Below are 26,267 nucleotides of genomic sequence, written 5' to 3'. Positions count from 1 at the left end.
CACGCGGGCGTTCGGGTTGGTGCTTCTTGATGCGTTTGGCGTAAGAATATGGCTAGGAGCAGGCACCACATATGCGCAATGACGGGCAATATACACGCATCATTTCTCCAGAAGCTGACGCCGAGCACGGGTAGCGCGAGGATCTTGTTGGGCTGACACGACAACTTCGTGGCAGCCGAATTCCGAATACTGCATATACGGTGAGGCAGCTATATGAACTTGTCGGTAGGCCATCTTGTAGATTGTTGTAGCGCAGGCAAAACGAAACGGTCATAGAAGGTAGATAAGACAACACACAGCGCTGAACCATAGAATAAAGAATTGCTGAACCACCTGCGAACAGCTGTTTACGTGCGCGATGTTGCACTGAACTACAGAAACCGCCGTCGCGCACTCCAAGACAAATCTTAACTAACGGTTTTAAATTAGTAAACGTACATATTATTTGCTTCCAATCAAGATAAGTCAATAATATTATAGTGTAAACGTTTTATTCACTACAATAAAGTAATTATGCAGCGTGTGCCGCGAAACCTGGCTGTAAGCAACCCTGGGCGTCGCACCAGTCGCATTGTTGAAATCGCAATCATGTGAAATGAGCCCTCTAAAAATCGCATTGCGACGCGTGCGACAGCACCGATTTTCGTCGTTGCAGTCGCAGCATGTGAAACAGCCTTGATACGTCAGTGCGTAGCGCGACGTCTCTGGACGGGTTATCTCGAGTGAACGCCCTGGTGACACCGTAACGTGTATATTTGTGTAGCGCAGTGTGGCAACTGGAAAAATTTGGGAGAGCGATGGTAAAGTGCCGCCCTTGCGTCGTCCTATCTTGTCTTATCAAAAAAAAGTTTGTCTTCGGTTTCCTGTTTGTTGCTCTTGTGAAGTAGTACGTTGTCTTTCATACGCTCGCCGCTGGACCACAGGCGTTTCCATAATCATTCATTCCAACCCATCTTTATTGTTCTATAGTAATTCGGTGCATAGTTTCTTTTTCTTTAACACGCAGCGGTGACAACGATGCAAACATTGGAACAGTATAGCTGTGTCCGACATATTCAGGCCGCTGAACACCCGTACAGCCGAGAGTTAATGTATACGCTGACCATGGGGTCGCTGAAAAAAGAAAAGCGGTCATTCTTCGTAATTAACATGCATAAACCGAAATTGACAAGCGCACTGGAAAGTTCGCAATGCCACGTCTGGACCGCACTCCTCAATTTGAAGTTACAATCGCAGGCAGAGGAGAAAATTAGCTTTATCGCGCAATCACTAGTTTATATACTTTTGCTCACCGGCATATACCGACTAAATTAAGTGCGAGCGAGATGGCTTCTTTGCTCAGTCCGTTCTGTCAGTGTTCATTGTTATACAGTGCGTTTCATGCTGCAAATGCTTAGGTCTCATTTTGACTTCAATCATGTCTTGGTAAGAGCACATCATCACTCGCAACAGGTCGCTCAAAAATTAACAAACAGATAAAGTAAATAAATAAATGGGTACTTCGGTTGCCAGTTGCGTGTAGTTCCAACAGAAACTAAACTCATTTTGTAAGTAACTTACAAAATACTCATAAGAAGCCAACAAACACTGACACCAAGGGCAACATAGGGGAAATTACTTGTGCTTAATAAAGGAAATAAAGAAACGATAAATTATGGAAATTAAAGTGGATGAAAAAAAAGCTTGCCGCATGCAGGTGGGAACCGAACCCACAACCTTCGCATTTCGCGTGCGATGCTCTACCAATTGAGCTACCGCGGCACCGTTTTCCCATCCACTTTCTTGGGCATTTATGTATATTTATGTATCCTAGTAGAACCCTGGGAGTGTTAGCCAGCGCCACCACTCACAGACCTTGGCGGCGGACGTGGAACGTCCTTTTTGCCGCAGGCGTCACGAGATCGTGATCTTTTTGGGTGAATGCAACTGGTCAATAAACCCACATATGTTACCTAAAGGCATCAATGTTGCCGGATTCATTTACTAAATACTCGTAAATACTCGTAAATTTACAAAATACTCGTAAGACCTAGTCTTCAACATGCCGCTGCTATACGGGGTGATCATTTTTAAATTTTGCGCAATTTTGAAAAATCATTTGTGGCTCATAGCATCATTCCATTGCTTGAGCTGGAATATTCAGCAAGGCGGGCATTACTTGCTCAAGAAATGGAAACAATTAATCAACTAATTGGTGAAAGTGCATTAAGTCCTTAATTATTTTGCGGCTTACGTTGTAATTTACTCATTGTAGCCAGTTGACTTGCAAGGTATATCCACTAAGAACAGGTTTTATGGATGGCACGGATTTTGAGATATGTGTTTCGATTTCTCGTGCAAGTAATGTCCGCCTCTGAATATTCCAGCTCAAGGAATGGAATTATGCTATCTGCCATAAATGGCCTTTAAAAATCCTGTAAAACTTAAAAATGATCACCCGCTATGTAACTCCTACACATTTACCACTATAAACAAGACAGAGAATCTGTTCACAGAAAAGCTGTTCGCTTCATATGTCGCCGTTATCATGGAAAATTTTAGACCTCCTCTCAGACGGAGGTCCTTGGTCTGCTGCTCTTTCTCGTAGAGACCACATTGTCTCAAGCTCCTTCACCCAAGTTCACCTTTCCAAACAGCTACCTGTCGCGCGCAAAACCGTTATCTACAAGAAACTGTCATTGGTTAAACGTATCTGACTTGTATACGCTTGCACCAACACAGTAAGAGAGTTTTGTTGTATTGCGATAGCAATCATACCGACACTCCAGGCGCATTTCCGTCGTCATCTTCGCCGTCGGCGTGACGTTCCGTATAAAGTCCAAGCGTGTTAACACCGTGGCCGCGCGCTGCATGCTGTAGGTGCGAGTGAAAGCGTGCGAGGCTGAGCCGGCGATCGCGGCTGTCTCGTCCACGCAAGGGAGAAAAGCGGGGAGGAAGCACCGCCGTCTTCCACCGCGCGCGCAAGGCGCCGGGGGTAGGGGGTGGTTGCGCGGGCCCTACCTCGGAAGCGATCCGCGATGGGGACAAGAGTGCGCCGAGTGGTGATAGCTTCGTGTGCGCTGTGTTCATGCCGCTTAGTTCGCGTTGAAGCGAGGGGCAGCGCGAAGGTCAGTTCGCTCCCTGATGCGTGCCCTGTCTTGAATGCGACCGCCTTACGTGACGGACCAAGGGACGGCTTTCCTCGTCGGGTAGGCATAGAAATGCTTACGCACCTAAATAAGTACCGCAGACAGCGCGCACGTGAGATTTTTGAAACCTGCAGCATTAATTTTCTGACTCCCGGGGACGCATCTGTCAGCTCTCGGTCGATCTTCACGCATGTAGACAAAAGAAGTAGAAAATCTGTCCCGCTGATTCTTTTCCTTATCACATGCGTGAAACCTTCCTCGCGCCTTTGTAGTAGCATATGCGAATTCTGTAAGAGATTTGGTTGTTAATGATGAACGCTCTGTCCCGGCCGTGCCTCTTTTCTGTGCCCTGTGTCGCCCCTTCCAAGTTCTGCTCTTAAATATGCTCCAACGAGCCGAAATGAGCACGCTAATATAGAGAGTGCTTCTCGTAGACTTTGGTATAGTCTGTGCAGTCATACAACACGTCTCAGCGTCAACTGGACCGAGATATTTACTGGGAAAGAAAAAGAAAAAAAGAACCTCTAAGGTCGACGCTAAAAATTTTCCGCCGGAAGAAATTTGTGAAAGGTCATCTAGCAAAATATATTCGTCTGAAAAAAAAAAACAAGAAGGAAACGATATTTTTGGTGGAAATAAAAGAACGACAAAAGTAGGCCGAATTATAGAAAAAACAAGAAACGAAAACGCTGAACCCTTTAGTATAGAGGTGAAAGTACGAGGTCTGCGAAAAACTTCCACAGGCACGGGATATTGTCTTTGCCGGAAGAAATTTAGCACAGCGTTATCGGTCTGCCACCTACCACTGCAGCTTCCACTCAACCACGTGCACTCAACTGAGCACGCACGTTACTACACCCCGTGCTCGCGCACTCGGCGGCACAGGCCTGTGTATAACGGTAACGGCGTGCCAAACCCCCCGTCTCCAACGATCGCTACCGCGAGAATTTTCGACCGCGATTCTGCAACGTCGCTCAAGTCCGCCGGTACTTGAAGCTAGACGATCGCGCCGTGTCCAAAAAAACAAAAAAGGAGTACGCCCCGCCGCCATTCAGATCCGCGGCGTGTCCCAGAATGATTTCTGTATCGGTCGCGACCGCGCAATCAGCGAGTCGTTTGCGGCGGCTCGTCCGGATATCCGGCGGGCGTCGCAATCTCGCCGCCGAATAGGACGGGGGCCGACTGGCGGTGTGCACTTCATTCCATGGTGCTGCACGCCGAGGTGCGTTGACACGGCTGGACCGCGGCGCGACGACGTCATCGTCCCGCGTCGCTTTGTTCGCCCGCTTCCTGTTTCGCTCTTTGTTTTTCGCCTTATCTGCAGGCGATTACTCGCTTTTGATTGGCGCAGTCCTGCGTGCCGCGCGAAAGTGATGGAAAAAAAGGGTGGCTCTCCGTGCGCGCGCACGGGTTTTTTTTCACGCGCCTGCATGCTGTTGTGTTTTTCCCGTATGACGCGCGCGCGAACAACACGCGATGGTCGTACGATACCGAAGCGGATGGGCTTAGATGGGCTGGGTGCTGCTTTTTTTTTCTCCTTTTTTTTTCTTATCTCGCGTAAAAAAATGTGTTAGACGAAGGACGGAGCACGGAGTCGTGTTGGCGGTGTAGCTTTTGAATTAGTACAATCGTTTATGGACTAATTAACTAATAAAAATCACGAGTTTTCTTCCAGTGACATTTCCGTTAACGTTCATGTTAGTTGAAGTAGCCCTAAAAAGAAAGAAGGGATATTGCCACAATGGCGGCTTCAGAGAAAATTGCCGCGGCCGTGTTTTGTAGTGACCTATTTTATTTTACATCGTCTTGAAGTTGGTCAGGGGAGGGAATAATCTACAATGTAAAAAAAGAGAAAGAAAGAAGTGTAGATTGTTACAGTCTTGCTACTCGCGCCAAACGAAAGTCTTTACGAAAACAGCCCTTGTTTAATCCTATAGGGTGACCCAGCTAGCGCTAGCCAAGCTGTTAAAGGAAAACAAAAAGATATAAGAAACGCGGTGCAAGATGCGATTTTAAGACCTGCGGTATTCGGTCGTCCGACGAGTGAATTTTTTTTCAACTGGTAGGCTAACGTTATCTGGGACGCACGGTAAATACGCGTGTACGCCGGTTGCGGGCTCAGCACTACAGTGTGTAATCGCTCAAATTGAAACGAATTGAATTTTGGCGCCGCGGACTCGTGGGGCGCCAATGGCTTCGCCACATGGCTTTGCATTGCGGAGAAGCTACGTTGGCCGCAATATTTAGGTCAATTATGATGGTGGTAACGCGTCGGTGTGGGGAAATAATAGTAGTTACATTTTCTAAATTTAATTGGGCCTGAAAATCGGTGCCGTGAATACAAAGTTCGCTTCGCGTGTGTGCCTTTTACACTTGTACAGAAGCGCGGAAATGGATGTGAGCAGGAAAAGAGGAAAACGAAAGCGAGATCGAGTTGATTTCTGGGTGTCCTTAACAAGCGATATCATCACCTCAGCTTGGTTGTTTCATTTCCTGGCGGTATCTTTGCCGAGAGATGCTTCCCACTGCTGTGCTGTGTGGTGGCCATTGTCTTTTTAATAGATGTCTGTGCTGCCATCTGGCGGTTAGGGAGTAATGTCTGCGTCATCCTGTTGATGCGCTCATGCGCGCGTTCGAGTGTCTGACCTTCTTGAACGAGACGAAATACCCGGGCAAAACATGTCTATTTGGACAGCCGGAATGCGGCAGTCACGGCTGGCAGTCGCGACACCGGTACACTTCAGCTTAACACTCGCAAATGTGTGTTATGAAGTGCGGGAAGGTGATAAAATGAAGTGGTTTAACACAGGAATTTATTACAATGGTCAAGAAATCTCTGAGCGTTGGTATATCAAGGTGTGCGCGTCTGTGTGTGTGTGTGTGTGTGTGTGTGCGCGCGTGCGCGCGTGTGTGTGTACATATATATACATACATATATATATATATATATATATATATATATAGTGAGAGAGAGAGAGAGAGAGTTTTATATAACCTCCCTGGCGTATGATTGGTATTTATGCTGCCGTGTGCTTTTACTCTGGTATCCGATGCCTCCTAGCACTCATTTCAATAAAGACAATGTGTTGAAAGTGTGCTGCAGGTAGAAGTTGTATAATTGAGATGTACATAAAAGTACCCTTCACAAGGCAGGCACAACCCAAAGTATTGATTCTGTGCTAGAAGTCGTAATATGCACGGACCGGAGCACATGCGTCTGCTAGAACTTTTGAGAAGGGTTTACGAAAATTGGGAATAGAAGAAAATGAAATGTTGTGAGGCAATGGTGATAGGAGGTGAGCTGGCCTCCATGCAGAAGAAACTTGCTGCCATTGTCTCAACCGCTGTGTGCAATGTCTAAACCTTGTGAAGGCCCCTTTATGATTGCGATTTACTGCGGCAGCCTCGACCTAAATACATTGAAACTGATAATCATCTAGCTTGGCATCCGCTGAACTGATTTCGATGATGTTGTCATGTTTTAGAAGGAGGAGTTAAAATCTAGTGGCCACTGGAAGCAGATTTTTTTTTTCATTCAGGCTGTCTTTATATATAATGGGTGCCGAAAATCACACATTTTTAAAACGAAACATCGAGTTTACAACTCTGTCACTCTAGAACATAAGCAGATATCATGATATTGCTAACTTCGGGAGTTAACACATCTGAAGTGGAGAAAATTGATATCTTGTACATTGCTCTGCAAGATAACGGTAAGTTACTAATAGGACTTTTGTTGAAGAACTTACACAAGTGATGTAGCAACTTTTATGCAAACTCCAATTTAATACATGACATTTCTTAATTTTAGACACTGTAATATGTGCAGCTTATGGAATTATAATATCTGTCCTTGACTCAGAATTCAGAGTTGCAAATTTGTTACTGCCTTTTTCTTAATCTAAAAATTTTCAGCAACTTTTGAGAAAAATTTGAGACAATCAAATCTAAATTCTGCTCTCAGCAATTCATAATGCTTAACTCTCTCATGTGCAGGAAAGTTGCCCAAGCAGATTAATATTTCTGCATTTTACATGTACTTGAATACGGAAATCAGAGTTGGCCCCAAGATAAGCAGGAGATGCTTTTGGCATTTAGTCCGGCACATGGCCAGTCACATCAACTACCGCACCCATAAGGGTTTCAACACGTTCCGACAGTGAGAGTACACATCTTTCCAATCCACCGCTCACATTGTGTCAGGTGCCATGTCACATTATGTATCTCCTACTTTAAAGCTTCTCCTATTTACTCACAGGTGCCAGCCTGAAAAAGAAGCAACTCTTCTTGTTTCTTGCAGCCTTTTTCAACTGTTACCATTGGAACTGGCACTTTAATACAGGGATGAGACATGCTTCTATTTATTTCATTCTCATGTTTCATCTGTTCCCAAGTGTATCCCTTACTTATATGCGTGGGCTCCACGTTGTGTGCAGGCTGCCCGTGACAAAGGTTTTCCAGAGGAATGCGATTTCGTCATTGAGGTACAAGGAGGCGGCGCCATCTGTAGCATTGAGGAATTGGACGAGGCTCTGCGCAAAAGAGACAAGGAGTAAGCAATTCTCTCTTTTTCTATTTTTTTTTTCTCAACAGTGCTCGGGCATTTTCCAGAAACACAAAAACAAAAGAAAAAATAGTGGTCCTCATCCATATGAATATCTAATTCTTGAAAAAAAAAAATACACTACTCCTTACATTGCAGAGGCAGTGCTATGAGCATTCTGCCTTGTGGTCTTTTTTTCCTGTGCATTTCACGCATTGAGGCAGTAAGCGGGAGGGCAATCATAATCATAATTAAGTTTGGTACTTCATTAATTGGTAAAAAATTCCAATAACAATTTAATTGATAGTGGTATCACAGTTCTAGTTTGTTCGGTACTTATAAAATTAACTGTGAGAACATTGTCTCTGTATTGCCAGTCTTCAATAGTGAACACAATTTTTTTCATTACTAAGTCAAGCCATTCATTTAACACCGCTTTGTGAGTGACAAGACCTGTTATTGACTGGGTCATGTCGCAAACCTATTACTGTGAAGCTGAGGCTATAAAAATTATTTGCTAAGTTTGTTATCCTTTATTGTATTTGTCTCCTCTTTATTCCAAGTGCACAGCTGGCCTTGCAGTGCATTTTATTTCTTGTACTTTCTGCTGCTATGTAATTTTTACACTTTCTGCATATTTTTCCCTTTAACATTATGTCACAGTAGTCTCTTCTTTTATAAAGGTGAACCAAAATTCCTAGTTCTTTATGAATTCCTTATAAATTTAGCAACTCTGGAATTCTTATAACCTCTGGGGTTTTGGAAACCACAAGCTCTACTCAGGTACTGGTATGCGCTTTAACGAGAGGCCAGGTAGATGTATGCAGATATGTCAGAACCTCTGACAAAGACTGGACGTCCAGACAAGTGCATTTAACATTGGCTGAGACGTCATTTCTGGCTTCCAGTGGAAAACAGTCTCGAGAAAACCTGCGCAGCGCTGTGGAGCCTCACATTTTTTTAGCATCCTCGTCACACAGTTCACTGTAAGCATGCCTGCATCTGTGAATGACGTGTTTCTGCGGACAGATGTGGCATGTCTTGTGTCTGGGATGCCACAGGGCCAAGCTGTACACCTTCAAGGTGGACCACTTCTATGGTGGCACTGCTACAAGCATCAGCCAGCAGCAGCAGAGGCCCGTGGTGATCCTGCACGGCGACCTTGGCGCACCAGGTTTCAAGCACTTCCATGAAGCTCTCGAGGAGCGAGCCAAGAGCAGGAAGATCAGCTATGTGCTGCGCCACTTCGTTCGGGTGGGTGGTCCAACTGTCATTTCAAAAGGCACTCTGGTGAAAAACTGGAAGTTAACCTTATGGAGAGTTTTAGCCTGTCCGTAAATTCTTACCATTTATAGATTACCGTGTTGTCGGAGCCGTGGACAGCAGTAGCAAAGCTGGTAGTGGGATCTTGCGATGCCTTGTGCAACTGCAGTGCGTTCGAACTGCAATGTGTTAAGAAAATTTTTGTGTTAAATGTGTAATATTATTGAAGGAAAATAATTAAAAACACAGCGCATTAACCAATATATTGCTGCCGGCTGCACTCTACAGCAGCAGTCAAGTACATTATGGTAAATCACTGCAGTGTTAGCTTGGTGTACTCACGGGTTAAACCCCGCATCACAAGATGTGACCACAAGCAATGTTGCTGTCATACACTTCCCCGGTAACCCAGTGTTCCTCAAATGCCAATACAGTACATTTACAGACAAGCAAACACTTTCTAATAACACTCATTGCAGAAACAAATAGGCAATTTTTACCAAGGCTGGATGGAGGCTTGATATGTTAGAAAACAAAACGATCTAAAGGTGTAACGCAACTGGAGATGAAACCTCCACATTTTTGAAGCAGCTCTCTGTGGCACCACAGGTAGCGGCAATGCGGGGCAGGTTTGTGGACTGTTGCTGAATAGGCTCAATTTTCACCATAACATAAAGAGGGTTGCTGGCAGAAGCCTCTCTTTCGGCGCGTTGAGCTGTGTGTGCCATGTTGGCACATTTATCAATGCTAGCACCCATGACACCCTTCTTTATTCAGCATTCTCTTCAGCCTTAGCTGTGTGCTGTTTTGTTAGAGGGTGCTCCTTAACACCTCTTCTCAGTTGACTGTGCTCCAAAAGGGGCATGCCACCATCACTTTTATAGAGTAGCCAATTTTCTACACGGCATGAGCATCTTTTTGAGTAACGTTAATCTTGATAAAATCTGCCTGAACTTTTTTTGGTATGGCCTAACTTATACCGAAGTCACACGGACATACCAAAGATCCTTTGAAGTTAGGGAGCATAGAGCTTTGAAAGGAAGCGATATGTGTCAGCGCTACGTTGTCGCCAGGTGGTCTCCGCTGAAGTTTTTAACAGAAACTGCAACATATCCTAAAATGCAAAATTGATGAGGAACAACAACAACCACCAAAAAAGAAAAGAAAAATAAGAAAAGCTAACGACATGGAGAAAGAAAACAAGGACACTTCAACGCATAGAAGCTGATAACCAAATCGAACATGGCACCCATGTTGCGTCAATGTTGCTGATGGTGATAGGCCATGCCATCGCTGCTGCACCGGCCCATTCATCATTGAGATTGCTAGTGTCACGGAAGTGTTTAGTGCTTAGAGACTTCTATTATACAGTGAAACTTGTTTTTAACAGGTAAAAATTGAACTTCCATATCTATACAGAAATTTTTACTTCTGGTGGACCCCCTCTAGGCTCAAGCGTATTCCCTTGAAATTTCAAAGGACAAACGCCGACTCACTTGACTCAAGGCTCCCTTCATCTAGGTCTTATTTTATGCACTAATGTGACAGCGCACATCTTCCCTTGAAGTAAAGGCCCTTTTGTTCAAAGGACTTGGAAAGTGTCCGTTGACTGGGTTATATTATGCAAGTCGAAAACCATGATAAAGAAATGTGCCTTATATATGTACAAGGCTTTTTTCTACTCCCAGTACTTTTCAGTAAAATCACAAATTATTGTTTTTGTTTGCACTTGCTTGGGTTTCCTTTTCTTTCTTCTTTACTTTTTTAACATACCTTTCGGTACCTCTTTCAAGAGTTATCCTTCAGCCAGAAATACCAACAATGAAGTCACAGTTCGGTGTGCCCACAGTATAGGTTGCAATGGACATTTCTTGAAATCAGGTGATAAACAATAAAACCAGGAAAAAGATATGCTTTTCCTGGCATTAAAGAAAAACAAAAGAGGAAGGAGCTAAACTGCTTCTCCATCTGAGTGGAGCTGCATCATGCATCAAACAGAGAGCTTACTTGTGACAGATGGTGCAAATATACACAGCGTCAGTGATAACAGGAACCAGCAGGAATGAGACCATGCTTTAAAAAGGAAGGTAATGCTTCAAGTAATGCAGCATTGCTGCTTGTGCTTTGGTGTTTTCACAATAGACTGCTTAAAGCAAACATTATTCTTTTCTGCAACAAAAGTGGGCAGTGGGAACTACAGGTGCAAAAGTGTAGCTTGTTTTCTTTGTTCGTGTACAATCTCCTTGAGGTAGGCGTCCTTGTGGTGGCATGTCAAACTTTTTGTGTGAAAGCATTAAAGGGCTCGCTGAGCTAAAAAGCCAGCGTCTGTCGTCTGGAGCAGCGAAAAAGCACCTGGATTCCCATTGGCTGAGACGCCACGTCTCGAGCACGCCTCGACGGTGCAGAGCAAACGAAAGGAAATGCCGTGTTCACGCGCCAGGTTTTGTGTGAGAGGAGTCTCTTGTCACACAGGACGTTGGTGGGGTGCGGTGTTGGCACCACAGGCTGCTGCTGCTTGCTGGCTCGGGCTGCACGTTCCGCTATGGTAACATTACTCACAGTGCAAAACTCCGAAGGACCGCTCAGCGCCGTTCAATTAGACATTAATGCTTTCGGATTCATAACTCATAAGAAGTGCTTGGTGTCCTCAGAATTTTTTTAATTAAGAACCCGTAGTATTGACCAGGACAAGGTATTACTGTTTGAAAATTTCTGTAATATTTAGTATTTGTTAGAATTTAATCCTACTTCACTTTCTCATTGTCTACTTTTCTGGCGAAAAAGAATTATTGCAATAGGATAAGCAGAACCAGAGATATTGTCGCTCCAAAAGTGCAACACCATCAGAAATGCTGTTTAGAAAAAAAATATGAAAAACGTTTCAGAATGGGTTCATGGTGGTTAGTGCAAAGGCTAAATTCAATTGGTGAAGGATGGTACACAGGTTCAATCAAGCAAAAATAGATGCTCTACACCAACCTGGAGCAGAGAAGCACGAAAAAACTTTTTGGCCAGGTTTTCGGGTACCAAGGGCATTGTCTCCCCTTAATAGGTACATTTTATGCAGAATAAGTTCAGTTTACTTCAAAAATGTGCATTTTGCATGTACCTGCCGCTACTAGCACTGGGAGCAAGAGTATGTATTCACCAACCGAATGAGTCGTGAGAATGCACATGTTGCAGGTTGCATGAAGTCTTAATGTCATTAAGTTGGTATGTGCGTAAGTGTGCGGATGGCATTAAACTTTAAGTCATTAAGCAGCTAATGTAATTTTTGTATGCCTGCATGGCACAGATATGTCGGCTATGCATGCAATTCAGCATTCAATTCTGTTGAATATACTGTAGTTGTACATCTATTTCTTCACCCTTTCTGATTCACTGTTTCTGATGTGATGCTTCTGGATGTGTTTATGATAGCCTTTTCTTTTAGTCTTTCATAACAAATATAGCTTTTTAATAATTGGTTTTAGTTGGTTTACTTTGCAAATTCGTTACTAGCTTGAGCAGTGAGGGTGCCCCTGTTGCATGCTGCCTGATGTACTTCTGGGTTTTCATGGTGCATAAACAGCTGAAACTCTTGGTTTGTTGTGCTGTCCTTTTGGTTTTTCCTTTATTAGAAAAATTGTGCACAATACTGACAACTGGGGACGTATTCTGTAGGAGTCCACCTAGTGGACCGTCCATTTCGGCCGCTGCTGATTGGCTGGGGCCGCTCGTATCCTCCTCGCTCGTACAGCTGCATCCAATCAGTAGTGACCAAAATGGATAGTCCACTAGGTGAACTCTTATGGAATGCCCCCCCTGATCGTGCTAGTGCTAGTGCTGCTGAATGACTTTTTAAATATCAAGCTTCCCCAAGCAATCTCTCGTATATTAGTTCTAATCAATTTGCACACAGAAAAAAAGAAATTAAGTTTGAGCAATTAGCAGTAGTTCTGTAGCAAAGCAAGAAATTCCTGAAGTGTTAGGTATTTCCTTAGACTGTTATATTCCAAGTGAGTTTGAAGCACGGGGCACCAATTTCAGATGGCAAAACTGGAGAGTGGTTGTAAGTGCGATGCAGTGCTTCTAAAAAAATGTGATACGGTAGTTCTGAAAATGTGGCAGCTATGGGCAATCACTTGACTTGCACGGTGCTACCATGAGTGGTAAACTTTTTATTGCCAGTCCACTGGTAGTATATGGTAGGCTTAAAGGATATCTGGTAGTTATGTGTGCCAGAGTTTTTTTTTATACAAGTGCTTATTGGTACTGATCCCCTGCCATGTATTCCCTCTTCAGACCCCCTCTGCCAGCAAGGTCCGGCTGTCCGGTTATGGAGTGGAGCTTGCTATTAAGAGCACGGAATACAAGGCTCAAGACGACACTAAGGTTAAAGGTGACTCCGAAACTTTTGTTACATTTTGTTGAAGTTCATTCAGAAACATTAATCTTGCCTCAACTACAGAAGCATTGCTGATTGGAGAAGTAAGTAGGAGAGAAATGCAAAGACTAAACTTAGCATCAACTAAAAAAAAAAAAGTTGCAGCAGTGCAGTGGCTACAGTGTTCTTCAGCTGTGCACGAGGTCGCGGGTTCGAAACCCAGCTGCCACAACCGTGAGTCCTGCACTGTGGCATCCCTTATATCAGCAAAGTTGCTTTGGGATGCTATTAATCAGTCACTAAAAAACTTGCATGGTTGTTTGTACTGGTGGGACTAGTGAAGCAACTGACGGTGGCTAGACGTGTTTTCTTCATCACACATCTTCAGCCTGTTGACACAACTTGACGCGGTTTCTTTAGTCGTTGACGCCATTCCGAGCAGCTCATCTTGTGTTTCAGTGTGTCACAGTAGGCTTTCACATCTGTAAATGTGCAGGTAAATGACCAAGTTAACCGCCACTTACCTTGAAAAAAAAGAAAAAATAAGAATTGATGATACGTGACCTGGTCCTTTCATCATGTAACCATTGGTTGATCGATTAAGCTTCTCTGTGTTCGCAACCTGTTGATGTCAGTTGTGTGTGGTAAAAAAAAAAACTTGAGTTCTGGGTTTATACTTTCTTCATCTTTGACGTACGCTGCGCTTTAGTCGCACAAAAATGTATTTTAACTTGTGTTCTGCTACAATAAAACCCGATCACCAAGAAAGTTTGATGATCGCACGGGGCATGTTTAAAAACTAAATATTGTGGGTTTGCCCCTCCTGAATACTCGAGCCAGTGTCTTGTATGTAGCCTAGCCTTGGTTTTGTTTGTGTCATCTTAATTTTGTGCTTGAGTTGTGGCTCTCTAAAAGTGGGGTTTATTTTTCTCTTTGTTCGCAGAGGAGAAAAATGTGGTGGATTCTGAGGAAGTCGAAAAAGTTGAAAACATGGAAGGGTTCGACTTCAAGAAGCTGAAGTGAGTTCTCTCCTTTGCACTGGCACAGGTGTCTTGATATTTCTGGGCTTCACGCCCTAGTATTTGTGAAACAGGCCTCGGGTTTCTATAAACACTTCTTTTTCATGTAACACTGTGGAGTATTTGAGGTTATAATGATGAGGGTGTTTGTGTGAATGAGTGCTATCATATATGTAAGAGCCATACATTGTATTTATTTTGGCCATCATTGCACACTTTACAGAATAAGAGAATACACTATTTACACGATTCTTATGCACCCGCTAATCTTATGTGCACCCAACTTTCACGAGCTTACAGTCCGAAAATAAAAGTGCACCTGAATGTATAACATGCCCCCAATATATATAAGAAAAATATAGCATGCCCCCCACATTCGTGAACAGAAAAAACGAGACCTGCACAGAAGGGAAACATATTTTTCAAAAGCTTTCATAATGAAAGCAGCATGTTGTCTGCCATTCTTGCTTCATTGGTCGTAGATGCCAAGCACATAGGAGCGGTATTCTCAAGTGATAACTTTAGAAACACTACGATCACTTTCGCAAAATTGTATGTGACTGCATCAGACTTCACGAAGTATGCGGCCGACAGCATTCCTTTCACTGCATGCAGATAGAGAGCTTGACACAGTGCCAAAAATGCTGGTGGTCGTATACGTCGGCGCATCTGGTGCCCAGTCGCATGAAATCTCATGAGAGGGATAGTCTCTCTGAAAGTGATTCACCGAGAGTACCGCTCCAGGTTATAGTCAAGCTCAAAATGAACCCACAGCAACCTTCACACAAATATCAAAAACACTCTCTGTCGCCACCTTGTGATGGTGATGATGCTGCGCTTCTGGCAATAGGCTGTTGCCAACGCTGCGAACGTGGTTTTGGTTTGTGTCCACTTGTGACGTGCAGGCAATTTTCAGACCCATTTTCTCTGATAAAAATATCTGTGTTAGATTCTTGTAAATACAGTATGCAAGGCTCACATGGTTTCATGAAATACTTGGTCTGTAACTAGCAACTGCTGGCTCTTCACACTGCACTCTATTTCTTCATATGCCAATGTGCTGTACCTTTTAGCTGTGCATTTGTGGGCATGACTGAGGCTGAAATTGATGTGCTTGCCAACACATTACTAGCTTGTGGCATTCGAAATGCTTTTGCTTTTGGTTAACTTTGGATTGATTAGGAACTAGACGCCACTTTTTCAGGTTTTTCTTCTTCAGCCTGTTAGCCCGCAACAATATTAACATAAATCGACAGTTATGCTTGAAGGCTCCAGCTTACTTTTGCCGAAAGAATGATAACAATAAGAAAATAGGAGAGATTCAGTGCCATGCTGCAGCATTCAGGTTGTCTCTTTTTTCCCCCCCGCATACAATATATGAGTGGAACAACTTCCCTGATACTGCTGTTGTTGCGTCCACTGAGTCATTTGCCACCATACTCAACCGACATATTCATGATGTGCAGTCATGATGAGGAACTGTATGTTACCACGCCACACCCTGTAAATTTTTCGGGCACCTTTCTGCAAGTGATGGACACTGTTGTTCCATGTTTGTTTTGTAGGTTTGTCCGAACAGTGATTTTTGAGGCCGAATCGAATGCAAATTGAATAGTGCTAGAAACAAATTGAATCGAATATCTAATGGTTTCCTAATAGTTTTGTAATAATGAGCAGTCGTTATCACAATTAATATAAAATTATGTTCACATCCTAGTATTCTTAAAGTTAGCAAGCTTCTCTGATTACATATTTCATTATGAAGCGTTGTTTACTAAAAGCACAAATGGAGCCTTAGGAGCAAACAAGTAGTTTCTTTGCATGCACAGAACCCTTCAGAAAGTACGAATGGTCACTGCATAGCCTGTAAATTATTGCTACCTAATCGACATAGCCTGCTCCATCATGCAAGTTCTCATGTTTTGTGTCTATACTATTGCCATTGGGGTGAAAATTTCCATACTTTTGATCCAATATTATGTTTAATTGGGCACAGTTGACGTATCGAAATATTGGAAAAGGGTTTGAAAAATATTTGCATTTATGAATCGTGACTGTTCGATTCATTATTTGAAAGTTTTGAATATTCGCACACCCCTATTGTTTTGCTTATATAATTTTCATTCTACTTTACATTTATCTTGTTCTTTTTACACCTCCCCCACTGCAATAATGCCCTCTGGGTGCACATAGTGATATTAACAAATAAATAAAGTATGTCTTTTAATAAGTGGAAGCAGTACATCACATTATGTCAAAAGGCAAATGTGTTTTTTTAGAAGTTGGAAAAAGAATCACCTGTGTAATCTTATTTCCTACCAGGGAGCTTTACCCTGACAAGAAGGACAAGCTGAATGTGCTCAAGTCCCACCTGACCAACTCTGGAACTGAACTAGCTGCCCTGAAAGTGTGGGAGCTGCAAGGTGAGCACGGCTTTTGTGCGCAACCTCATTTTGCACTGGTAGTTGGCACCTGTTATCCTCAGATGGAACAGATTGATCCTTCCCGGTGGCTTAGTGGCTATTGGAAACCACCAGTGAAACTTTCTGTGCCAACATAAGTACCTTAACACACAGCTTAGAAGGTGGAGGTAACACATTTTAGTAGAACATGCCATAGTTTTGCATCAGAAAATTCACCACTTGTCACGAGGAACGTGTGTCCAGTGTCTGACCTGACTAGGCACTGGTGTGCAAGAACACATGAGTGCACATGGTTCTTGGAATGTTCATTCTCATGGACAGGGCTCGGCTGGATGAGTTGGGTGTTAGCAAGCATTGACACAGGCACGCGTCTCTCATCGTTCAAGATATAAATTTCTGTGGCCTCCCTGCCGACCAGTGTCGGCATACTTTAGTTTAGTACAGTTAAACCTCGGTATAGTGAACTTCAGTACAATGGCATTCTCGATATAGTAACGAATTATCTAACTTTTTATAACTTGTGGTCCAAAGAAGACCATGTGTTTTTAACCTTAATGGTATGAAGTGTGTTTATGCACGATTCCAATGCAGTCGAACCTCGATGTAACGAACTATTTGCATTTCCCTATCTTAGTTGCATTGAAAACCGTCTATTTTCTTTCGCAATGTAACAAAGTAATTTTGTGATGCAGTTGCAATTTAATGAAGTTTTCGGCCATCTCAAGCATGGACTTGGAGCCTTTATGACCAGTTAATCTAGCGAAAAATTATAAAAATGTCAGCCGAGGCAAACATTACTTCAAATGTCCTTCTGCGTGAAAAGTTTGAATGGCATAACCGCCGTCAAAGCGCACATGCCAGTACGCTGTAGGCAGATAGGCAGGAAACACCCCTGCACCATTTGTCACATTGGTAAACAACTTGCAGAGGCAGCAGAGCACACAGAAGCTCGCAGGGCTCGGATAAATGCAAGATCTGACGATGCCTTCTGTGCAAGAGTGCTGGGGAGGGAGTGAACTCATGGTAACTTTATCAAGTACTCAAGCAGGCAATGGGGGGGTCAGGAATGCGTATGTGTCCTCCTCTCACGTGTACACTCTATAAATTGGAGGTAATCGCTCCACGGCAAGTGCAAAGGTCGAGTCGAAATGGTTGGTGCCTTCACATGCATTTTGTTGTTCCCACACATCTAGCGTTGGCAGTTTCATAGTCTCAAGTTTCCAAGACATGGTATGAACCGCTTGTTCCTGTTGTGATGGTGAGTTTGGGGTTATTGAGTGAGCAGTAAAACACATTGTGGGACTAGTTTTTGGGTAGTTTCCCCACATGAGCAAGAGGAAAGGAAGAGGAGCTAGCTCGTGGTAACGCGATCAAGTGCGCAAGGGAGGAATGGGGTGACGGTTGGCGAGCGTCTCCTTTTCTAGCGCAGCTTTGGCTTCCCATCGCTGTCAGCATGGCTGAGCGCAAACGGAACCCCTGCGCACTGCTTTAGAGCTAATCTGCCGCTTGTGCAAAGAGTGGGCATGCCGAGATGGCATCACGTGCGCTGTCTTCCCGTGCATTTAGTACTGGATGTTGCATAATCTCTAGTTTTGGAGACACCCTGAAGCGATAGACAAAGCATTCGCTCTCATGCTGCCAGCACTCTTCCTTACAACGATGTTTCACTGTGGGCCGCACTATCAGCCGGGAGGGGATTGGGCGTGAAAGCGTGGCTGGCTTCACTTTGTACTGCCAATGTGAAGATATCATCAACGAAGCATGAAACCGTATCTTTCGTTGCCGATTCTCACATTCAACAAAATGATTATTTTACTTTTTCCGATTGCCCAATCATTTGTAAAATTTTGTAGCCCTGTAAGGAAAATTCCTCGACTACTGTACTTATATGCATAAAAGATCGAACTTCAATATGATGAAATTTCATTATAACGAAGCAAATTGCCGCATTTATGCTCTTTATTGTATCGAGGTTTAACTGTACACTCAGACTGCTGTAGCACTCCCAGGCCAGTGCTGGTTCCCCAAAGTGTTCTGCTGCTGAATACAAGGTTGCACGTTCGGCTCCTGGTAGTTACTGCAACAAAGAGTATCATGTACAATCAACTGCTATTTGTAGCTTACAGACCGCGGTATCCAAGGAAAAGCTGAATATGTATATCCAGAACCTCAGAATGCAACCCAGCATTAGCATTTGCAGCCTCTATTAGTACACAAACAACGCTGTGTGGTTTTTACTGGCTACAGTTACAGGCTGCTCAAAAATTCATCATTTTCTCCCATCGCAATTTTCGTTAACTTTTGCGGTTGACTGTGCAGTAAAACCTCGTTAATTCGACCTCTGTTAAATCATAAAATCGGATAATTCGTACTCGTCCTCTGTTCCCGTCAGGCATGTGCAATATTTCATGACATCAAACTAGTTAATTTGAATGTATTTGGCCGCACACTGGTTAATTCAGACAAACCTTGGAACGCGGCGAATGTGGACTGCCTCAAGTGTCCAACCAAAACGAAGTGGCAAGGTACGCGTCACCATTCATCAGTGGAAAACAACAGGAATGCTGGAATGCTTCAGGGTTATTTGTCTTTATAGCCCTTACTGTTGCGTTTACCACTGCGCATGACACTGCATAGGGCGCGTGTCTTCAGAACTGCTTAGTCAGCATTCGTGATAGCAGCGTTGACCACAGTTTCGTCCGCAGTGGTTGCAGCGAGCAATAGTTTCGTTTTGACTCAGTGCAATGAATTGCTGATATCAGAACCCGCCTGCCTGGCATCGAATTTGTCAATCAGCTCACTGGCGAAAAAATAACTGGGATGTGCGCTTAGTAGCAAAAAGCATGTCTTGAACGAAGACGCAGGTTTTGCTCCACACCTGCAATGCGAAAGAAGACACTAGGCCTTCCCCACTACGACCGCTAATCAGTCAGTCACAAGATGAGAGAATTGCAACTTACAAACTGCTTTTGTGCAAAGTAGAAGCAGTATTTGCCAATTCATTTGCTAAATAAAATTGTGCTGATGTATTAAGCATTTGTCATTCCTGGTACCCTCGATAATGCGGCATTCAGTTAATTTGGGCATTTTTTTTTTCCGTCCCGTGAAATCTGAAATAACAAGGTTTTACTGTGCCTAGATTTAGGTGCACATTACAAAATTAATTCGGAGGCCTCCAGTACAACGCCTCTCATAGCCCAGTGTGCAGCTTCAGAATGTTAAACCCCACAAATTAATTTTTCATTTTGTTAAATTCCAAAAAGAAAAGAGAATCGGCTATTATGTTATCAATTCGCTATTCATACTGTATTGTACATTTGCTTGTAGCATCCTTGGCTTTTCATTAAGCACACCTCAATGTAATTCCAGTAGTTTACATTGGCAAGCTGAAGCTCTCTTTATGGGCATTTCTCCTATCTGGGATTAACTGTAGCCTTGCCGCAGCAATCTTATTTCAGTGAGATTCCACCCTATGGATAGCGGAGGCAGGGCATTTCTTTAACTTGGCAGCACTCTCGAAGGAATGATAATTTTCTCTTTCATGAAATTTCCTCCACCTTGTGGATTTGCACGGGACTGGCTTGCCAGTGCCGTTTGTTGTTTGCTGCTGCTGCTGTAAGAACTGAGTCTATTGTCCTATTGTTGGTAGGTGCTTATCATGTATACTTCTCCACTTTTGTGTCTAAGTTCATAGCATATCATATTGTGAAGGGGTGCTGCTGCACTCGGGGCACAATACTATGTACTCGTTGCAGTAGTATTGTTTAACACAAACAAGTGTCATTCTGTATGGCTGTTGGTGTTCAATGTGTTACATGTGCATTGTTTTACTGTTTACCGGTGACAGCTTTCACCAGATTGTTACTGTTACCAAGTTATCGCTTGGTGCAAGATGTATCTGCTGTGTCTGAAACTTCTTGAATGTCGTTGTCGGTTCTATCGGTTCTATAGTACTGTAGACATGTCTGATCAGATTGCATGCATGACGTGAATAGCATTGTACATTCTCAAATGTGTGCAAGCACCTGTGGTTACCATGGAATATGCAGTGAGACATAAATAAATACTGGCCAGAACTGAGTGATGAGATTAGATTAAATGACCGACGATCATGCTCACTGCTATCATTGTAACTTGAGTATTGCTTGGCTTTCTGGGCCCAAGCTCATACAATAAACAGTGCAGGTTTCTAACTCAAAGTTTTGGCAGTATCACTTGTTATAGTGCAGAGACAAACGCTAGTAGCTGCGCTAGCTCACATCAATAGCACATCATTGTCAGAACAAATCATTGTAGAATACCGACCTCACAAGCCGTCGCAGAGACGACTACAAATACATGGTTGCAGTTCTGATGGACAACAAACCTGCAGGAGTGGCTTTAGCACTGACAAGTGTTATATGTTTTCCTGTGCCACGAACAGCAGTGATTGTGTGCATGTGCTCTGTCCCCCCCCCCCCCCCCCCCCTCTCTCTCTCTCTCTCTCTCTCTCTCTCTCTCTCTCTCTCTCTCTCTCTCTCTCTCTCTCTCTCTCTCTCTCTCTCTCTCTCTCTCTCCTCTCTCTCTCTCTCTCCCTCTCTCTCTCTCTCTCTTCTTCTTCTTCTTTTCTTCTTCTTCTGCTTAGCCTCTCTGCCTTTCCTTTCTTTCACACATATATATATATATATTGTTACGCGCGAAGGAGACCGTTTATAACCCTGACGGATGAAGGGGACCGTTTACTTTAGGTCGCGAAGGTGAGCGCAAGAGCGGTCAGCTGGTTTATCAACTGAGCGTCGTTCTCTTCTTCCTTCTTCCACTCGGGACCGCAAGCACGTTCACTGGTCTTCGTTTTCTTCATGCGTAACATTCCTCTCGTCGCAGACGAAGCCCGCCGGGCGAGTCATTCCATGTGTCTTGACGTGAACAATTTCAAGCGGGCGACATGGACCACTTGTGTCTTGGCAGCTCTTCTACCACTCGCCGTGAGGCGAGCTATGTTATACGTGACTTCCGTGAGTCTGCTAATAATCACAAACGGTCCATCGTAGGTGGCCAAAAGCTTTTGGCATAACCCGCGTTTCCGTACTGGAGTCCACAGCCAGACTAAATCACCAGGGCGATAGGTTACCGGACGGTGGCGAATGTCGTAGCGTACTTTTGATCTGTCCTGCGATGCCAAAGTGCGCAAACGAGCAATACGACGAGCTTCTTCGGCGAGGCAGAGAGTCTCGGCGACAGTGGAATTTTCGTGACTGCAGAAGGGGAAAACAGTGTCGATTGTGTACCGGGGTGGCCGTGCGTACAGCAGGAAGAAAGGGCTATAGCCGGTGGTCTCGTGCTTGGCGGTGTTGAATGCGTACGTGATAAAAGGCAGTACGTCATCCCAGTTCTTGTGGTCGGATGAAACGTACATAGATAGCATGTTTACAATTGTTCGGTTGGTACGCTCCGTAAGCCCATTCGTCTGTGGATGGTATGGTGTCGAGTGACGCAAGTGGGAATCACACAAACGAAGCAGCTCCTCTACGACGTCCGCTGTGAATTGTCGTCCACGGTCGCTGATGATCACGCGGGGCGGACCATGTCGCAGGATCACATATTGCAGCAGGAATGTTGAAACGTCAGTGGCAGTTGCGGAGGGCACGGCCGCCGTCTCGCAGTAGCGTGTGAGGTAGTCGACGCAAACAACTATCCAGCGGTTTCCCTTGGCTGATTTGGGAAATGGGCCTACGAAGTCAATGCCCACTTGTTGGAAAGGCGTGCTTGGAGGCGGGATCGGCTGCAGAAGACCTGCCGGAGCAGTAGATGGCCGTTTGTGGCGCTGACACTGCATGCAGCTGGCCACATACGTCTCAACAGATTGTCGCATTCCAGGCCAATAAAAGCGTTCCTGAATCCGGTAAAGCGTCCTCGCCGAACCCAGATGGCCAGACGTAGGGTCGTCGTGCATAGCACGCAGAATTGCTGTGCGAAGGCTCTCCGGCACCACTAGGAGAAAACGTGCGCCAGTGCTGGAAAAGTTCTTCTTATAGAGGAGTCCATCACGTACACAGAAATGGTTTGCTGTCGTCGAGGCGGTCGTAGCGGTGAAGAGCGGTGTTAATTTATCGTCTTTTCGCTGTTCGGTTTTGAAGCAGTCGAAGTCTGGAAAACGCGGCGACACAGAAGCCACGAGGTGATCGAAGTCGTCGGCGTCACAGTCCGTAGTGCTAAGTGGCATACGCGAGAGACAGTCCGCATCAGCGTGTCGTCGACCACTCTTATAAGAGACGGTGAAGCTGTATTCTTGCAGTCGGAGCGCCCAGCGCGCAAGGCGGCCACAAGGGTCACGAAGATTCACAAGCCAACACAACGAGTGGTGGTCGGTGACCACTGTAAAGGGGCGTCCATACAGGTAAGAACGAAACCGCTGAACCGCAAATATTACCGCGAGGCATTCTTGTTCCGTCACAGTGTAATTCTGCTCGGGCCTACTTAATGAGCGGCTTGCATATGCGATCACGTGTTCGCGGTCACCGCAGCGTTGAACTAGGACGGCACCAATACCTATGCCACTGGCATCCGTATGGAGTTCTGTCGGAGCTGAAGGACTGAAGTGTTGAAGAACCGGTCGTGACGTCAGCAGGAACTTCAACTGACGAAAAGAAGAGTCGCACTCCGAAGTCCACTCAAAGGGGGTGTCCTTTCGTAGCAGGCATGTCAGCGGATACGCAACGTCGGCGAATTTAGGAATAAATCGGCGGAAATAGGAACAAAGCCCCAGAAAACTACGGAGCTCCTTGACACAGCGCGGTGCACTGAACGCTTCAACGGCTGCTGTTTTCTGGGGATCAGGGCGGATGCCATCCTTGTCGACGAGGTGCCCAAGCACAAGGGTTTGGCGGTCTCCGAAGTGGCATTTCTTAGAGTTTAAAACTAGACCAGCGTTTCTGATGCAGTTCAGGACAATATCCAGACGCGAGTTGTGTTCGCTGAAGGTGCGGCCAAAGATGACGACGTCGTCGAGATAGCACATGCAGATGTTCCACTTCAAGTCACGCAATACAGTGTCCATAAATCTCTCGAAAGTTGCCGGAGCGTTGCACAATCCAAATGGCATCACATTAAATTCGAAGAGCCCGTCAGGGGTTACAAAGGCAGTCTTCTCCTTGTCGTCAGGATGCATCGGAATTTGCCAATAGCCGGATCGTAAATCTACTGAGGAAAAGTAAGAGGCGGAATGAAGGCAGTCTATTGCGTCATCAATACGTGGGAGTGGGTACACGTCCTTTTTTGTTACAGCATTCAAACGGCGATAGTCGACGCAAAATCTCCAAGATCCATCTTTTTTTTTAACAAGAATCACTGGAGCTGCCCACGGACTTGCTGACTCTTGTACGACTCCCTTTTTCATCATTTCGTGCACTTGTTCGTTGATAATCTGGCGCTCTGATGGTGAAACACGATATGGCTTTTGTCTAATCGGATTTGCCGAACCCGTGTTGATGGTATGGCGCGTTCGAGACGCAGGGATTGCAGGTATATTGTCCTTCTGCGCAAAGTCGAATACCGAAACGTGCTTCGAAAGCACACCCACTAACGTTCGGCGTTCACTCGTGCTGAGCGATTTATTGACCATCGACAAAAGGGCCGTTTCCGAACTGTGGCCGTCAGGTTCTTCCGGCACATCTGTAAGTTGAGCCACTGATAAGGACGCGTGTTCTCTGGCGAAGGCTAATTTCATGCCGTCAGATAGTATAACGGGCTCCTTAGAACAGTTTACGGTCCATAAGCCAGTGCGTCCGCCTTTGATCGACACCACACAATGTGGAACCAAAACATTCTTCTTCATTCAGTTAAAGTGCATCGGTTCTACGGTAGCTTTGAAGCAGTCGGAATCGGCGCCGCAACAGACAACGGGAACGCAAACGGTAGATGATGCAGGTATGACCGTATCACCACAAACACACAGTGTAGTTTCGCGATCTACAGGGTTCTCCAGGAGTCCTGATGGAATCCTACCACTTAAGAATACTTTTCCGGTGCGGCAGTCGACAGTAGCACCACACTCCCGCAAGAAGTCCATGCCGAGAATAACATCATGGGTCGACCGAGGAATAATTACGAACTCTGTCGTAATAACATGGCCTCCCAAAAATACGTCAGCACTACACACACCAATAGGTCGCAACGGCTCACCACTCACTCCACAGAACTTTGAATCTTCGTCCCATTTAAACAAAACCTTTCGCCCTAACACGTGTTTAAACGAGACACTCATGACCGAAATTGTTGCGCCTGTGTCCACCAGAGCCATCACAGGGACATTATCCACAAGCACGCGCACTTTGTTTTTCAGCATCAACACAGGAGGTATTTCTGTCAGTAGCACGTCTCCAGCGACCTCACCTCCATCGGCCGCGCTAGCTAGTTTTCCGGTGACGAAGGGGACGCGGTGCGACGCAGCGGTGAGGGAGAACGGGGAGCACGACGTTGCGGTGGGGGTGTCAAACTTCTGTCAGATGCTGGGGAGCGATTCCGGGAGCTGCTCGGCCAATACTCGTCGCCAGACGATACGTGCGCTGGCCACGGGGCACCGTGTGGCCGTTCGGAGGGCCGAAAAAACTCTGACGGCTGGCCATACCACGTGGTTATACGCTGGTTGCAAAACCGCGATATATGACCCGGGACACCACAGGAATAACACACCGGGAGAGGTCTAAACCTTGGTCGTTCGTCGATGAAGCGGATATTATCATTTTCCCGCGTGTAGTGGGTTGGTTCGTGGCGAGTGTCACGACGATACATCGGGCGTCGAGAAGGCGTGCGCTGAGTGCGTTGGTCATAGCGCGGAGTCGGCGGGCGTGTTGTCATCCTCGACTGTGGGGCTGCGCTGTACTCCACGGCCGCTGCGGTAACCATCGGTTGCCAAGGGGCCGAATGTGGCGCCGTCATAGCCTCACGTGACGTGTACACGCCATGGTGGTCACCAGTGGAATGCGACAACCCTTCGCGGCGGGAAAGTTCCTCGCGGACAATCTGTCGGATGGTCGAAGGAAGGTCGAGGCAAGGACTCGTGTCCACACTGGCAACCGTCGTAACGTTTGCCAACCGACCAAACTTTGGCGCAATCCGACGCATCTTTAGCGTTTCAAAAGTTCTGCAGTGCCGTATGACATCGGACACAGAACTGAGGCTCTCCTTTCCAATTAGAAAATTGTACACATCCTCAGCCACTCCTTTCAGCAAATGCCCAACTCTATCTTCTTCCGACATGCGAGCATTGACCACCTTGCACAGCTTTAACACTTCTTCGATGTATGTTGTGCATGTCTCACCTGGTAGCTGCGCCTGTTGCGACAGTGTCTGCTCCGCACGCTTTTTTTTGGCGATTGAGTCCCCAAAACACGCCTTTAACTCGTCAACAAAATGGTCCCACGTCGTAAGCGCGTCCTCGTGGTTCTCGTACCACACGAGGGCGGTATCGGTCAGGGAGAACACCACGTTGGTGAGCTGAGCGGTTGCATCCCACCCGTTGGATTTGCTCACTCGTTTGTAGTGGAC

At 45.3% G+C, this 26,267-nt stretch overlaps 1 protein-coding gene across 6 annotated transcripts in view; it reads left to right on the top strand.

Annotated features, from left to right (window-relative positions):
- Positions 1 to 26,267, top strand: part of Uggt (UDP-glucose-glycoprotein glucosyltransferase) — a 218,079-nt gene that overhangs the window by 104,275 nt on the left and 87,537 nt on the right. For all 6 annotated transcript variants that reach the window (XM_075682275.1, XM_075682274.1, XM_075682277.1 and 3 more), the window contains exons 5-9: positions 7,565 to 7,680; positions 8,733 to 8,925; positions 13,219 to 13,315; positions 14,244 to 14,319; positions 16,642 to 16,742. In XM_075682275.1, coding sequence (XP_075538390.1) covers positions 7,565 to 7,680; positions 8,733 to 8,925; positions 13,219 to 13,315; positions 14,244 to 14,319; positions 16,642 to 16,742 — 583 coding nt within the window. The remainder of the gene's footprint in view (positions 1 to 7,564; positions 7,681 to 8,732; positions 8,926 to 13,218; positions 13,316 to 14,243; positions 14,320 to 16,641; positions 16,743 to 26,267) is intronic.

Source organism: Dermacentor variabilis, chromosome 2 (genome assembly GCF_050947875.1).
Source record: "Dermacentor variabilis isolate Ectoservices chromosome 2, ASM5094787v1, whole genome shotgun sequence".
In the NCBI taxonomy this organism is placed as follows: Eukaryota; Metazoa; Arthropoda; class Arachnida; order Ixodida; family Ixodidae; genus Dermacentor; species Dermacentor variabilis.
This window is presented reverse-complemented; position numbering and strand designations above follow the sequence as displayed.